At 48.2% G+C, this 12,705-nt stretch overlaps 1 protein-coding gene across 1 annotated transcript in view; it reads right to left on the bottom strand.

The window, feature by feature from the left end:
• The window catches only part of NCAPG (non-SMC condensin I complex subunit G), a 344,632-nt gene that overhangs the window by 266,393 nt on the left and 65,534 nt on the right, over window positions 1-12,705 (bottom strand). Inside the window, exon 5 of the mRNA XM_086964047.1 lies at window positions 871-1,016. Coding sequence (XP_086820173.1) covers window positions 871-1,016 — 146 coding nt within the window. The remainder of the gene's footprint in view (window positions 1-870; window positions 1,017-12,705) is intronic.

The raw sequence follows: 12,705 nt of genomic DNA on the forward strand, positions 1-12,705 counted from the left end.
CCTTCCTTCGGAATACCGACCTACCTCTTCAAGAAATCGAGGGACTTATCTGGATTTAATTATATGTAAACTGTTTCATACGTGTCCGCCAAACTATTGTTATTCCTTTCCAATTGTACACTGCTATGTTCCCTTGTAAAGCGCTCCAATACCCTAGGGTCAAGTTTGCGCTCTATAAAACAATTTAAAAAAAAAATAATCTAGGGCATGTGGTGGACATATCATGGCTTCGGCATGGGGATTGACATAGATGGTATTGTTCGCTATAATAATGTTGGTTCAGTGCACTGCGTTCTTTTTTTTCCTTGGGTTGTTTGTTAGGTTTTTGTGCAAACATCTATAAAAATGTAGTTGACAAAACCCTGAAACACAAATGTCCTTTAAAATACATATTTTTGAATCTTAACTTTTTGATAGACTTAAGTTCTTTCAGAATTCATTTTTAAAAATGTATGTACAAAACACAAAAAAAGATTACAAAACAAGGGAGGCACCTATTCATTAAACAAAAAACATTGCAATATTTATCCTGAATTTTGTGTACATTAGAGATCAAATAAAAATGTACTAAGTTAACAAGTTGACTCACCTCAAACTTTACTTTCTCTTCAGCACATTATTAGAATAGGTCGTAGGTCAAGTGTTCAATACCCAACTATACCTAATATAGCAACATATTCCAACTATGCTTGTTGGCAATAATTAAGGCTTCACCATCAAATACAAGCAGTTCCAACACACACAACTGCCAATGGGAATTCTGACAATTCGACACTTTTAATGGGCATAAGAGCTGGATATAGCTAATTGGCACGATGCACACAGCTTATCAGTACAATGAAAACTAAACTTTTGGTATTTCAGATTCACCTGAAAGGCCAGTTTTCTGACCACTTCCTTTATATCCATTGTGCGACCAACGATTTTTGATAGCGTCTTAGCACAAGGAGCTATACAGGACAACACAGCGCGTCTCACTTCTGGATTGGAATCATTCTCAAGCAGAAGCATGTAAGCTGAAAATAACAAAAATAAAAAATAAATCACAACTTTGTAAAGTAGAAAAACGTAAAACCTTAAAAGTCCTGTAAAAGCGAAAGCTTGCACTTTCAAAGTGTTAGGTAGAGGTGGTCAAATCAATATAAACACATTGTAGAAAAAAGGGACATAACATTTATATCTGTCAGAATCCGTGTTTAGGTTTTGTGTGCAACAGTGCATGTGCTGCATGCGCATAGTATATAAAAAGGGGCTTGCAGCCCAGCTATTGCTTAACATTTGTTGGCTTCATTTTCACTTTTATTTGCTGCCTCCTAATTGGTAGCGTGTGCTGGCTTCAACTCCCCTTCTTTTGGCTGTAGCATAGACCAAGTACGGATTGCTTCAGCTTGATTGCTGAACTTCCGCTGATCACGCTTTGACTGAAAAACTGCTTTTATCTTCACTTCTTCCCTGTCATCCTTATTGATACTCTTGCTATTTGTCGCTATGTTCTACTATGCCACATACACTTCAAATAAGCCCTTTTCTCATTTGAAATGGATGTTTTAAATGGGTGTTTACTGTGACAAAATAGGTCTGCTTTTATTGTGACTGATGTTATCTGCTTACTAATGTGTTTTCACTAAGAAATGCACATTGGGACAATTTCTTTCTTTGCGATAGGATATTTCTCTAAGTGTCATTTTATTTTCAACAGAATGGAAAATTAATTGATTTGCTCAGAAACAGAGAGGTGTTGTGCCGAGAACTAACAAGCATTGGTTTTTGTTCAAGCTGTACAGCATGGGCCTCACAGACGTTGGCAATGATTTGCAGCCTTGCTGTATGCATTAAGGAATTTGGGTAACCCAATAAACCCTTGTAGGCTTGGGCAGTATACAGTGCAGAGTGAGTTTTGTCTACAAGGGATTTTATTTGTCAACTAATTCAGTTTATTTGTTATCATAAGTCATTGAGTTTGTCATCAACAGTCTAACTCAAATGTGTCCATAGGACAACAGTGATATGTATTGACACTAATCAAAAGAGGAAGAAGCACACAGGATATCCTATTTGTATGAGAATATATTGTATTTTATATGTCAGAAATTAATTCCAGGGGATACATCAAGTAGTCGATCATAAGCAAAATGTCATGAACAGATGTACAAAACAAATCAACAAATGAGTTCATAACTTGCAGAGGAAGCCCGGCAACCGAAAACTTTTCTGGTTGCCGGATAGCTGTTGGTGCTACATTAAGCCGTTAATTAATACGGACAACCCTGTTCCACAAGAGCCTTCCTTCATTGTTGCTGGATTGTCGGCCTGAATCAATTAATACTGCCTCCAAGAAACCTGCAGATTCCTGCAGTCACACATTTCCACTAATAATTATTTGAATTTAACAATTCCGCCTCCATCGCAAGTTTCAAAGGAGCTTCCTCTGCAATATACAATTGTCCTGATGATGGTCTTCTAGACATCTGCGACAAAGACCGAAATGTCGACTTCTTCATCATATCCCAAGACATTTATGTTCTTAAGAGTAACTTTTGTTCATCGCTGGTTTTAGTTGCTCTTTTCCATTTATAGGAGCTGATGCTTGTTATGAACTGATTTGTTTTATACATCTGTTCATTACATTTTGCTTATGATTGACTACTTAATGCATCCCCTGGAATTAATTTCTGACATATAAAATACAATATATTTTCATACAAATAGGATCTCCCGTGTGCTTCTTCCTCTTTTGATTGTCAATACATATCACTGTTGTCCTATGGACACATATGCTGTATGCGTGGCTGCTGTGCAGCATGGCTAACAATTATTTTTAAAAATGATTGTGATGCATTAAGCGCTAATGCACTTTAAAAAAAAAAGAGCATTAGCCCTTGTTGCAACATTGCACTTCTTAGTTTTAGCTACACTGCAAAGCTTCTGCCCTGCTGTATAGCATGGGTGCAAAACATTGCCAAAGCCAATAGCTCTCATAGGCCGGACCTATTGGCTTTGTGAATGCTTGTTATATAAAAACAAACTTTTCTGCCTACACAGGACACAGACAGTTTACTAGAGGAAATAACAACTCCTCGGCTCCAAGAGGTACACAACCCAACACTCGAGATGCAGGTCATAATGAATGATGGGACTAGCCAACAACAGGGCTGAAAAAGAAAATGTACTTTATGGGATTTTGTCTTCTGCAGGGGTAAAAGAGTACTCGTGCCAGGTGGCCCTGGGTGCCATGGAGGGACTCGTTGCTCAAGTGAATAAAAATACATTCTGAATTTAACCATAGTCCTGGTTTGCTCAACATTTGGGAGTGAGTACACCAGAGATGGGCTACAGCTATCAAATTCAAAGAAGCTGCCTCCATCCTGAAATCGGAAGAGACTGCTGAAGGAGTAGTTTCTGTCCTGTAACTCCAGTTCTGTAGTAGGGGTATCTCTGTTATAGTCATAATCTAGTGAATAGTCCCGCCCATGTGCGTGGACCCCGGCAATCAAAAATAATCTCTTAAGTTGTCAAAATCATGCAGAAACTGCGAAGACACTTAAGAGAGAATTTAAAGACAAATAATGCAGGCTATATCCACAGGCTACACTGTCCAGTACTTCAACTAGAAATTCCACCAAATAACACCACATATAATACAGCCAGCCCAGTTTCTACCATAGAGAAACTTGCCTCCACCATCAAAAAGACTCTGGAATGATAGAGAGGAAGGCATGGACAGACAAGCCCCATAGGCTGCCATTATTTGGCTTAAATAGGATACTGTGCCTTTAAGAGAGCCTTCTAGAACTTTCTCCCAGTATCCCAGAATGCATAGCAGGCCCCTCTACTTTCAGTTCTTTTTGACAGGCGTAGCACGCCAGACCTGCAGCATTCCGTACATGAATACATATCTCCACCGGGGAGGAGGGCGGGCGCTTATGAGTAATACAGAGATACCCCTACTACAGAACTGGAGTTACAGGACAGAAACCACTCCTTCTGTAGTAGGGGATCTCTGTGCATAGTCATAATCTAGTGAATAGAATGGCAAGCCCATCCCCACACCAAAGCGGCGGTGGAGAAAGAAAATAACGCCACTACTGTGCGAACAAGTTCCGCAGCGAAGCCTGCCCCACCTGAGCATCTGCTCTGGCATCAGTGTCCAGACAGTAATGCTTAGCAAAGGTATGGACCGACTTCCAAGTGGCCGCCTTGCAGATTTCAGCAATCGGCACGTTACGGAGCAAGGCCGTCGTGGCAGCTTTGCCCCTGGTGGAATGAGCCTTAGGCTTACCTCCTAAGGTCTTATTAGCCTTTTGTTAACACAATTGTATGCAGGACACAATCCACCTAGAGATGGACTGCTTAGAGGTAGCAAGACCCGTCCTGACTGATCCATAATTAACAAACCATTGGTCCGACCTACGATTATCTTTGGTTTTATCCAGATAAAATTTCAACACCCTCCTAACATCTAGGGAATGGAGAGACCTTTCCGCTGGAGACGAAGGATTCTGAAAAAACGTAGGCAAAGTTATGGTCTGGATGATATGAAAATCAGAAACAACCTTGGGAAGACATTTAGGGTGAGTACGCATAACAACCTTAGCAGCATGAAAGACAGTATAATGTTCAGTACAACACAACGCCTGAATTTCACTCACCCTGCGGGCCGATGTAATGGCCACGAGGAACGCCGCCTTCCAGGACAGGTGCTGCAACGGAGCCTTATGAATGGGTTCAAAAGGCTCCTTCATCAATCTGGACAGCACCACATTCAATTCCCATGAAGGCGAGGGAAGCCTGACAGGAGGGAATACTTTCTTCAATCCTTCCAGAAAATCTTTGATCACAGGGATCTGGAAAAAAGAAGACTGTGAAGGGCATTTCCTGTAGGCAGTCAATGCAGCAAGATGAACCTTAATGGAATGAACATTAAGGCCAGACTGCGCCAAATGTAAAAGGTAAGGAAGGATGACATCTTCCTTGCAGGTCGTAGGGTCATGGTTCTTAGACTGGCACCAGATACAAAACATCTTCCACTTGTAAGCATATGAAGTCCGAGTGAAAGGCCTCTTAGACTCCTTCAGTATGTCCATGCAATCTTCGGGCAGATTCAGATGGCCATATTGCACTATCTCAGGAGCCATGCCGCCAAACTCAAAGACGAGAGGTTGGGGTGTAACATCCGTCCCCCGAACTTCGTGAGAAGGTCCGGCCTGCGGCCGAATGTGAGGAAGGAGAGACCGGTGAAGCAGGTCTGTGAACCACCACTGCCTGGGCCACTCCGGGGCAATGAGTATCATCCGAGCCCTGGACCGGGCCAGCTTGATGAGTACCGCCGGAATAAGGGGAATGGGAGGAAAGGCGTACAGAAAACTGTTCATCCAGTTGATCCATAACGCATTCCCCAGCGTCCCCTGCTGGTAGTACCTGGAGGCGAAGTCTCTGCACTTGCTGTTTTCGGCAGTGGCGAACAAATCTACGTCTGGAGTTCCCCACCTTGCAAAGACTTCTCCTAGTACTTCGTCGTTTATGACCCATTCGTGGTTTTCCTGAACCAGCCTGCTCAGTGCGTCTGCCTGAACATTCTGCACACCTGGCAGATGGGTAGCCGTTATCGTCGGTCCTCTGGCTAGGAGCCAGTGCCAGATCGCCTGCGCCTCCTGTGACAGAGTGCGAGATCTCGAGCCCCCCTGCTTGTTGAGGTAGTACATCGTGGTCGTATTGTCCGTCTGTACAAGCAGGGAGTTGGTCTGGAAGGACGGAAGAAAGGCCTTCAGTGCCAAGTGAACAGCTCTGAGTTCCAGAAAGTTGATGTGATACGTGGCCTCCATCGGCGACCACGTTCCTTGAATCTGTAGGTTCCCGGAATGCGCTCCCCATCCCAGGAGAGACGCATCCGTCACAACAGTCTGCGAGGGAATGTCCTTGTGGAAGGGAACCCCTCTCAGGAGATTCTCCGCCGAACACCACCACTTCAGAGACTGAAGAGCATGCAGAGACAGTCTTATCCTGTCGTCCCAGGATCCTTTCCTCTGATCCCACTGGTCTTCCAAGCACTCCTGCAGCGGTCTCATGTGCAGCCGTGTGTGTGGCGTCAGGAAGATACAGGAGGCCATCGATCCCAGTAGAGAAGACACCGCCCTCACTGTTGTAGATGGAGTCGTCATAAGAGCCTGAGCCTTCCGAAGGAGAGATAATCGTCGCTCTTCCGAAGGAGACACGCTTGCTGACAGCGTATTGATGGAGGCTCCCAAGTACTGTATGCATTGGACCGGAGTCGGGACAGACTTGGCCATATTGATGTGCAACCCCAGCTTGTTCAAGAGAACGCACATCTTCTGGAAGTGTGCTCGCGCTTCCGAGAAGGAGGATGCCTTGATCAACCAATCGTCCAGGTACGGGTAGACAAACACCTTGTTCTTCCTCAGGTGTGCTGCTACCACTGCCATGCACTTCGAGAATGTTCTCGGCGCGGACTTCAGTCCGAATGGAAGTACTGTGTATGGATAATGATTGGCGCCGACTTGGAACCGCAGGAACTTCCTGTGTTTGTGTGCAATGGGCACATGGAAGTACGCATCCTGTAGGTCTATAGCACATAGCCAGTCTCCCTGTTGCAACTGAGGATAAATCTGATGCAACGACAGCATGCAAAACTTTTCCCTGCGAATCCACTTGTTTGCCTGTCGCAAGTCCAGAATGGGCCTGAACTCGTTCTTGTCCTTCTTGCGAACCAGGAAGAACCGGGAGTACAGACCTCTTCCTCTCTGGGACAGAGGTACGTCTTCTATCGCCCTTTTCCTTAACAGGATATCCGCTTCCGCCTGAAGCTCGCGCAGCTGAAACTGCGAGCTGACCGGAGGGATCGCTGGAGGCGGGCTTGTGAACCGAAGACTGTATCCATTGCAAACAATATTCAGCACCCACTGGTCCTGAGTAATTTTTCTCCACTCTGCCAGAAAAAATTGAATGCTTCCCCCTACCGGAGTGGGTAACAGATCCGGGGGAAGTAGGTTCCTAGGGCCTAGACCCAGCCTGGCCCTTGGGCGCCGGAGCAGACTGTTGGCCTCCTCTGCCCTTCTGGCGCTTCTGGAACGGCTTACGGAACTGTTGTTGATGTTGAGACTGTCCCGAAGCCTGGCCACGTCCTCGGCCTTGCCCACTGAACCGCCGTTGGAAAGGGCGGTACGTCTTCTACGTCTCTTTAGGCTTCTCCAAGCCCACAGCCGTGAGCGTCTCGGCCTCCGCCTTCATGCGGGCCATCTCATCGTCCGCATGCTTCCCGAAGAGGGTCTCGCCGGAGAATGGCAGGTTGGCTACCCTCTGCTGTGCGTCCGGTTTCAGGGACGTAAGACGGAGCCAGGCGTGACGTCGCTGGTTGACTCCATGGCAAAACCCATGAGCAGCCAACAGGGAAGAGTCCGCTGCAGCGCTGATAATCTGGTTCGCCACCAGCATCCCTTCATTCAGCACTTCCAGGAAGTCCTCACGCTTCTCGCGAGGTAAGTGCTCCGCAAATCGCTCAAGGGAGTCCCAGAGGGCGCGGTCGTATCAGCCCAACAGCGCCGTGGCACTCGCAGCTATCATGGATGTAGCGGATGTTCCACAGACTTTCCTCCCTGCCAAATCCATCCATCTGGACTCCTTATCCGGGGGAACCGTGGATGACGGGGTGGTGGCATGTTGTTTGCGGGCCGCAGTCACAATTACAGAGTCCGGAGGACGTTCCGCTCTCAGAAAGGCCGGATCCGAATCGGGAGCCCGGTACTTTTTCAGCAACCTCGATGGAGCCGCCTTCGTCACCGCTGGGGTGAGGAAAAGGGCCATAGCCGGTTCCTCCAGGCCCGGCACCAGAGGCAGGAGAGGACGAGACAGGTGTTTTTGATGCAATGTCTCAAAAATGACTGAAGTTTTAGGAGTAAGCACCGTCAAGGATATGCCCAACTTCGCAGCGCCCCGTAAAAGAACATCATGGAACGCCACCAGGTCATCAATCGGGGACACCCTTGTGTCCGGTGACTCCGACAAGGTAGGAGAATAGTCCCTGGTACCAGAGGACCTTGTGTGGGAGCGAGATTCGCGCCTCCTATGGCGGCGTCTCGACCTCGTGGACGATCTGTGTCGCGATCTCTCCCTTCTCCCAGAGCGAGAGCGAGACCTGCCAGCCCGTGGCCGCTCCACCGTTTTCCGTGGTGGGATCTTCCTTGGCTCCTCTCGGGGTTTAGGTTTTGGGGTCCCCTTAGGAGGTACAGGCAAAGATGGCAGCGAAGTGGACCTCGGCGGAGGAACCTTCGGCTGCGGGGCGGGCCCATGCGGAGGAACTGGTGGCAGTAGGTCGCCTGATGGAAGTGGAGGGTTGGGTGGAGGATCCTCCTTAGGAACAGGTGGAGGTGGCGACCGAGGCCAAGATGGCGTGTACACCTCTGAGTACACCGAGCCCGGTGACTCCTTAATGCGATGGAAGAAGGTGGCCAGTGAGTCGCACAGGTCTTGTGAAGGTAGGATGTCATTGGTGTCGGTACCTGGGGTTGGAGAGTTCCTTCACAATGTTGAAGAGCTCTCTGCTGTTGTGTGCGTTATTGTTGTTATTGTTGTTATTGTTATTGTTACTTTAGCTTATATAGCGCCATCTCACCTACAGGTCTCAAGGCGCTTATGACCAAAGGAGCAGCCAGGAAATCTCACGCAGAAAGAAGGGAAAGAGCAATAGATTATATAGATCCAAAGGCTTCTCTAAACAAAAGAGTTTTGTTTAGGTGGTCTTTGAAGGCGGTCCTTTAGACGGATCTGATGAGGTGGTGGTGTCTGCGGGTGGCGTTTCTGTGTGCTGTGTAGCTTTCCGATGTTCGTTCACGGATCCAGTTTTTTCTAGTTATCGGCAGGTTTCCTTGGGAGTCTTTAGGTCCTCGGTGAACCAGCATGCTTTTTTGCTGGTGTGGGTGTTGGAGGGCTTCTTGAGTGGGGCGAGGGTGTTGGCGCAGTCGTTGATACACTGTCTGAGGTTGTGAGCGGTGGCATCTGGGTCAGTCGGGTCTGCAGGTTGGCCCTGGGCGAGGGTGGTGGAAAGCTGGTCTTCTGTGACTTTGCTCCAGCAGCGGCGCTGTATCTGTTGGGTGTGACGGACCGTGGTGGGTTTCCGGAAGGTGAAGTGGATGCATCGGTGATCGGTCCAATGGAGCTCGGTGGTGTTTTTGAAGGAGACGTGTGTAGGAAGGTACCTCCTGACTATGGTTGCCCCCAACTTTTTGCCCTGTGTTTTAGCTGGTTTTTGACATAGTCGACCTGGGATCCTGCCAATCAGGACCCCAGGCCTACTGCTCTCTCTTTAAAATGGATTCCATGTACCCTAGGTACATTTCCAATTGGTACTGGGCCACTGTTAGACCTGTCTGGCTTTTTGGCGAAGTCCCTCCTAATTTTTATTTATTTTGTCCCCTTTTTGCCCCTCAAACCCTTGTTAATTTTTGTGTCTACTGACTTTTTGTAGGTGTTGGGCAGGGGGATAGGTGTTTTCTTCCCCCCTCATAATCTTTTACCTCAGGCCCAGAGGCCTGTTCTGACAGGAAAGTTGGCACCACCTAAAATGGTGGCCACCAACTGCCCCAACTGTCACCAACAGAACCTGGCCATAGCCCAACATAGGGCATTCCAGAACCTTCTGGTCCATTCTGGACCACTGAAGGGCAGCCTATATAAGGCGGAATGCTGGACAGCCATTTTGTCTGTCAGTGAGGAGCAGCTAGAGTGAAGGCTGAGGTCTAGTGGGGGTAGGATTCTGAAGGGTGGTTCCCTCTACAAGAGTAGCCCTCTGTCAAGGTTCGCCCCCTCCTTGGTCCTGTTGTCCTAGCCAAGTTAGCTCATCCTGCTGATCCTGGGCAGGTGGATTAAGGGGTTAATCTTAACAGTACTGGGAGCTGAGCTGAGAGTTCCCCTGTGCCCCTAGTCTGCCCAGTAAGGAGGGATAGGGGATTAGTGCTGAGGAAGAGCTCTGTGGATTCAGTCTGAAGGAGCCTCCCCGTTTTTAACCCCCCTCCTCACGTTAGTGTGGAAAGGAAGAACTTCCATTGGACAATCACCAGATTTCCTTACCCCCAAACTGGTCCTGTGAGGTGTGGCAGGCATCCCCATCCGTTTGGTAGAAGGTGAGAGCTGAGGAACAGGGTCAGTGACTTCATCTGAGAGCAGGACCCCTGGGGCACTGTTCGCGCTCCGTGGCAGCGCCCCCGCAGGTCCCTCTGAGCCTTAGAAGCCTTGCGAGGCTTTCCTTCGTGAGCGGGACCCCGGGGGCACCTACCGCGCTGTGGATGCGTTGCCGGTAGCGACCAAGCTGAGGGAAGTGAGAGCGCCATCGCGCATGCCCCCTCGGCGATAGCTATCCCCGGAAGGAGGGGCAAGGAAGTGAGCAGGCCCAGGCGTGTAGCGTCTCTCCCTGGAGCGGGACCGGCGAGACGCGCCTTCAACAAGAGCGCTTCCGCGCATGACCGCTAGAGCAGCGTCTGAGGAGATCGGCGCTGGGGAGATCGGCGCTGAGGAGAAGCGCCGGAGGGGTTTTCAGCTGGCCGAGTGATCGGCCTGGTCCCTCCTGTTCGAGCGCCGCGCTGAGGAGCCGGCTCGGGCAGGGAGGGAGAGTTGCAAGGCCGGAAGAGGTCTGGGGGCTTGGAGGCTTCTGCCTTCGTGGTTTTCCTGAGCGGGAGCAGCGCGGAGGAGCAGGCTTGTGCTGGGAAGTCTTGTGGGGCGTGAGAGCCTCGTCAGCCTTCCTTCCCCCAGCCCTTGCGCTTGATCAGCCTTACCCTTGAGACACATCGACAGAGACAAGTAAGGAGGTGGTTACCTGGGAGCAACTGGGTGAATTGAAACTCTGACTCAGAGTACAGCGTCTATGGGGGATCACTGACCGGGTACTGTTGTAAGCTGGCATCCATAGGTCTTCACTCCTTCCTTTTACCAGATAAGAAAGTGCACTGAAATACTATTTATTCAAAGGGAAAAGTTACCCTGACCTAATAAAAGGGGTTATTCTTGCCAAACTGGAGAGTAATACTGATCCGAAGAATTATACAAAGTAGGCTGAGCACAGTAATTACCTAATTGAACCTTCTTAGTTCAACTGTGAGAAACTGCCTTGTGATTTTCTTTTAACCTGGTTTAATGACAAATGAACTGAACTGTTGAACCTGAATGCCTAGATTGCTTAGCAGATTAAATGTTATTACTGTAATGATATTTGCTCTTGCTTATAGGGAGGTGTAGTTTTCTCCCAAGATTCTAGCGGAGTGTATCTAGCCTAATTAGTTCTAAGGTACAGTTATTCCAAGGAAAAAGCGTGATCAGAATCCGGAAGTACAGTGACAGCTAGTAATGTTGAAAAAGTGATTATCTGCTAATGATTTAAAACGTGTAATTGCTAACCCTGAAAGTGATCTAAACTGATTTGAACTATTTATATGTGAGTTACTGACTTGACAACACAGAGCACATTATTTTTATATAAAGCAGCACGTATTTTCATATAATTTTGGTGTAGTGTTTTTCTTTTTGAGTGCTATTGCGTGAAGTTACTTTTGGGTGGTCTGCAACCTTTACACTGTGCCTCTAAATGTTAGTCTTGCCCTAGGCCAGGCTACCTAATTCCAACATATTGGTGCCTAGCGGTGGGATTGCGGACTTGGTTGCAGCTACTTACTAGTAATTTGGCGTAATACACCTAACCTACATCAGGAGTTTTCTCCTTGCGGCCCTCCCAATTAGTCTTTTTGTTTTTTCTAAATTTATTCCTGGTGGTGGGTGGAGTTGGTTTTAGGTTACCCGCACCCCTCTGAAATTTCTGGTGTGTATCCAGGTTTGCCAGATTCACCATGGAGTTTGCGGTGGAAAACCTGGAAGTCTATTCTGTGCCCCAATTGAGAATGTTCTGCCAGCAGATGGGGGTCTTTTTCAAGCATGGTGCTAGGAAGGGGGAGCTCCAGACTAGCCTTAGGGCCTGGGTGGAGGCACACCAAGAGACAAAGGAGGAGGATGAAGAGGTTGACCAGGGCACAGAAGGGGGGGTGGAGGAGTTATTCCGCCATGAGGGGGAAAACTTGCTCACCGGACCAGTGTCCTATTCCAGAAAGGGCAGTAGCATTTCTGGGAAAAGCCTAACAGAAGCCGAGCTCACTGATAGGAGGGAGAAGAGACAGCTAAAGTGGGAGCTGGCTAAGCTGGAACAGGAGAAAGAGGAGAGGAGGATGGTCCACGAGTTTAGGCTGAAGGAACTGGAGCTCCAAAGTCTACAACGGGGGTCCTCTCCTGTTAGGAATGGTGGCAGCGAACTGAAAGAGTCAGCCAGGGAGACCAAACCCTATATCCCAAAGGACCTGATAGCGAGCTTCAGTCAGGGGGATGATGTTGCTAAGTGGCTGGCCGCTTATGAGGTTTCTTTGAAGGTTCATGGAGTGCAGGAGAAGCACTGGGGGGGTAGTTTGTACAAGTACATGCCTCCTGCTGGTCGGGACACTTTGTTGGCCCTGGAGCCAGAGGAACAGACAAACTACCCCACCATGAAGCTGGCGTTATTGAGGAAGTTCGGGCTCACTCCAGAAAGGTACCGACAGAAGTTTAGGGGGAGCCACAAGATGGGAACTCAGAACTGGGTGGACTTCCTTGATTACGCCAGAAAGGCTTTAGAGGGTTGGGTCAAGGGCAGTGAGGTAAAAGATTATGAGGGGCTGTATG

This window comes from Lissotriton vulgaris, chromosome 3_2, assembly GCF_964263255.1.
Source record: "Lissotriton vulgaris chromosome 3_2, aLisVul1.2, whole genome shotgun sequence".
NCBI lineage: Eukaryota > Metazoa > Chordata > Amphibia > Caudata > Salamandridae > Lissotriton > Lissotriton vulgaris.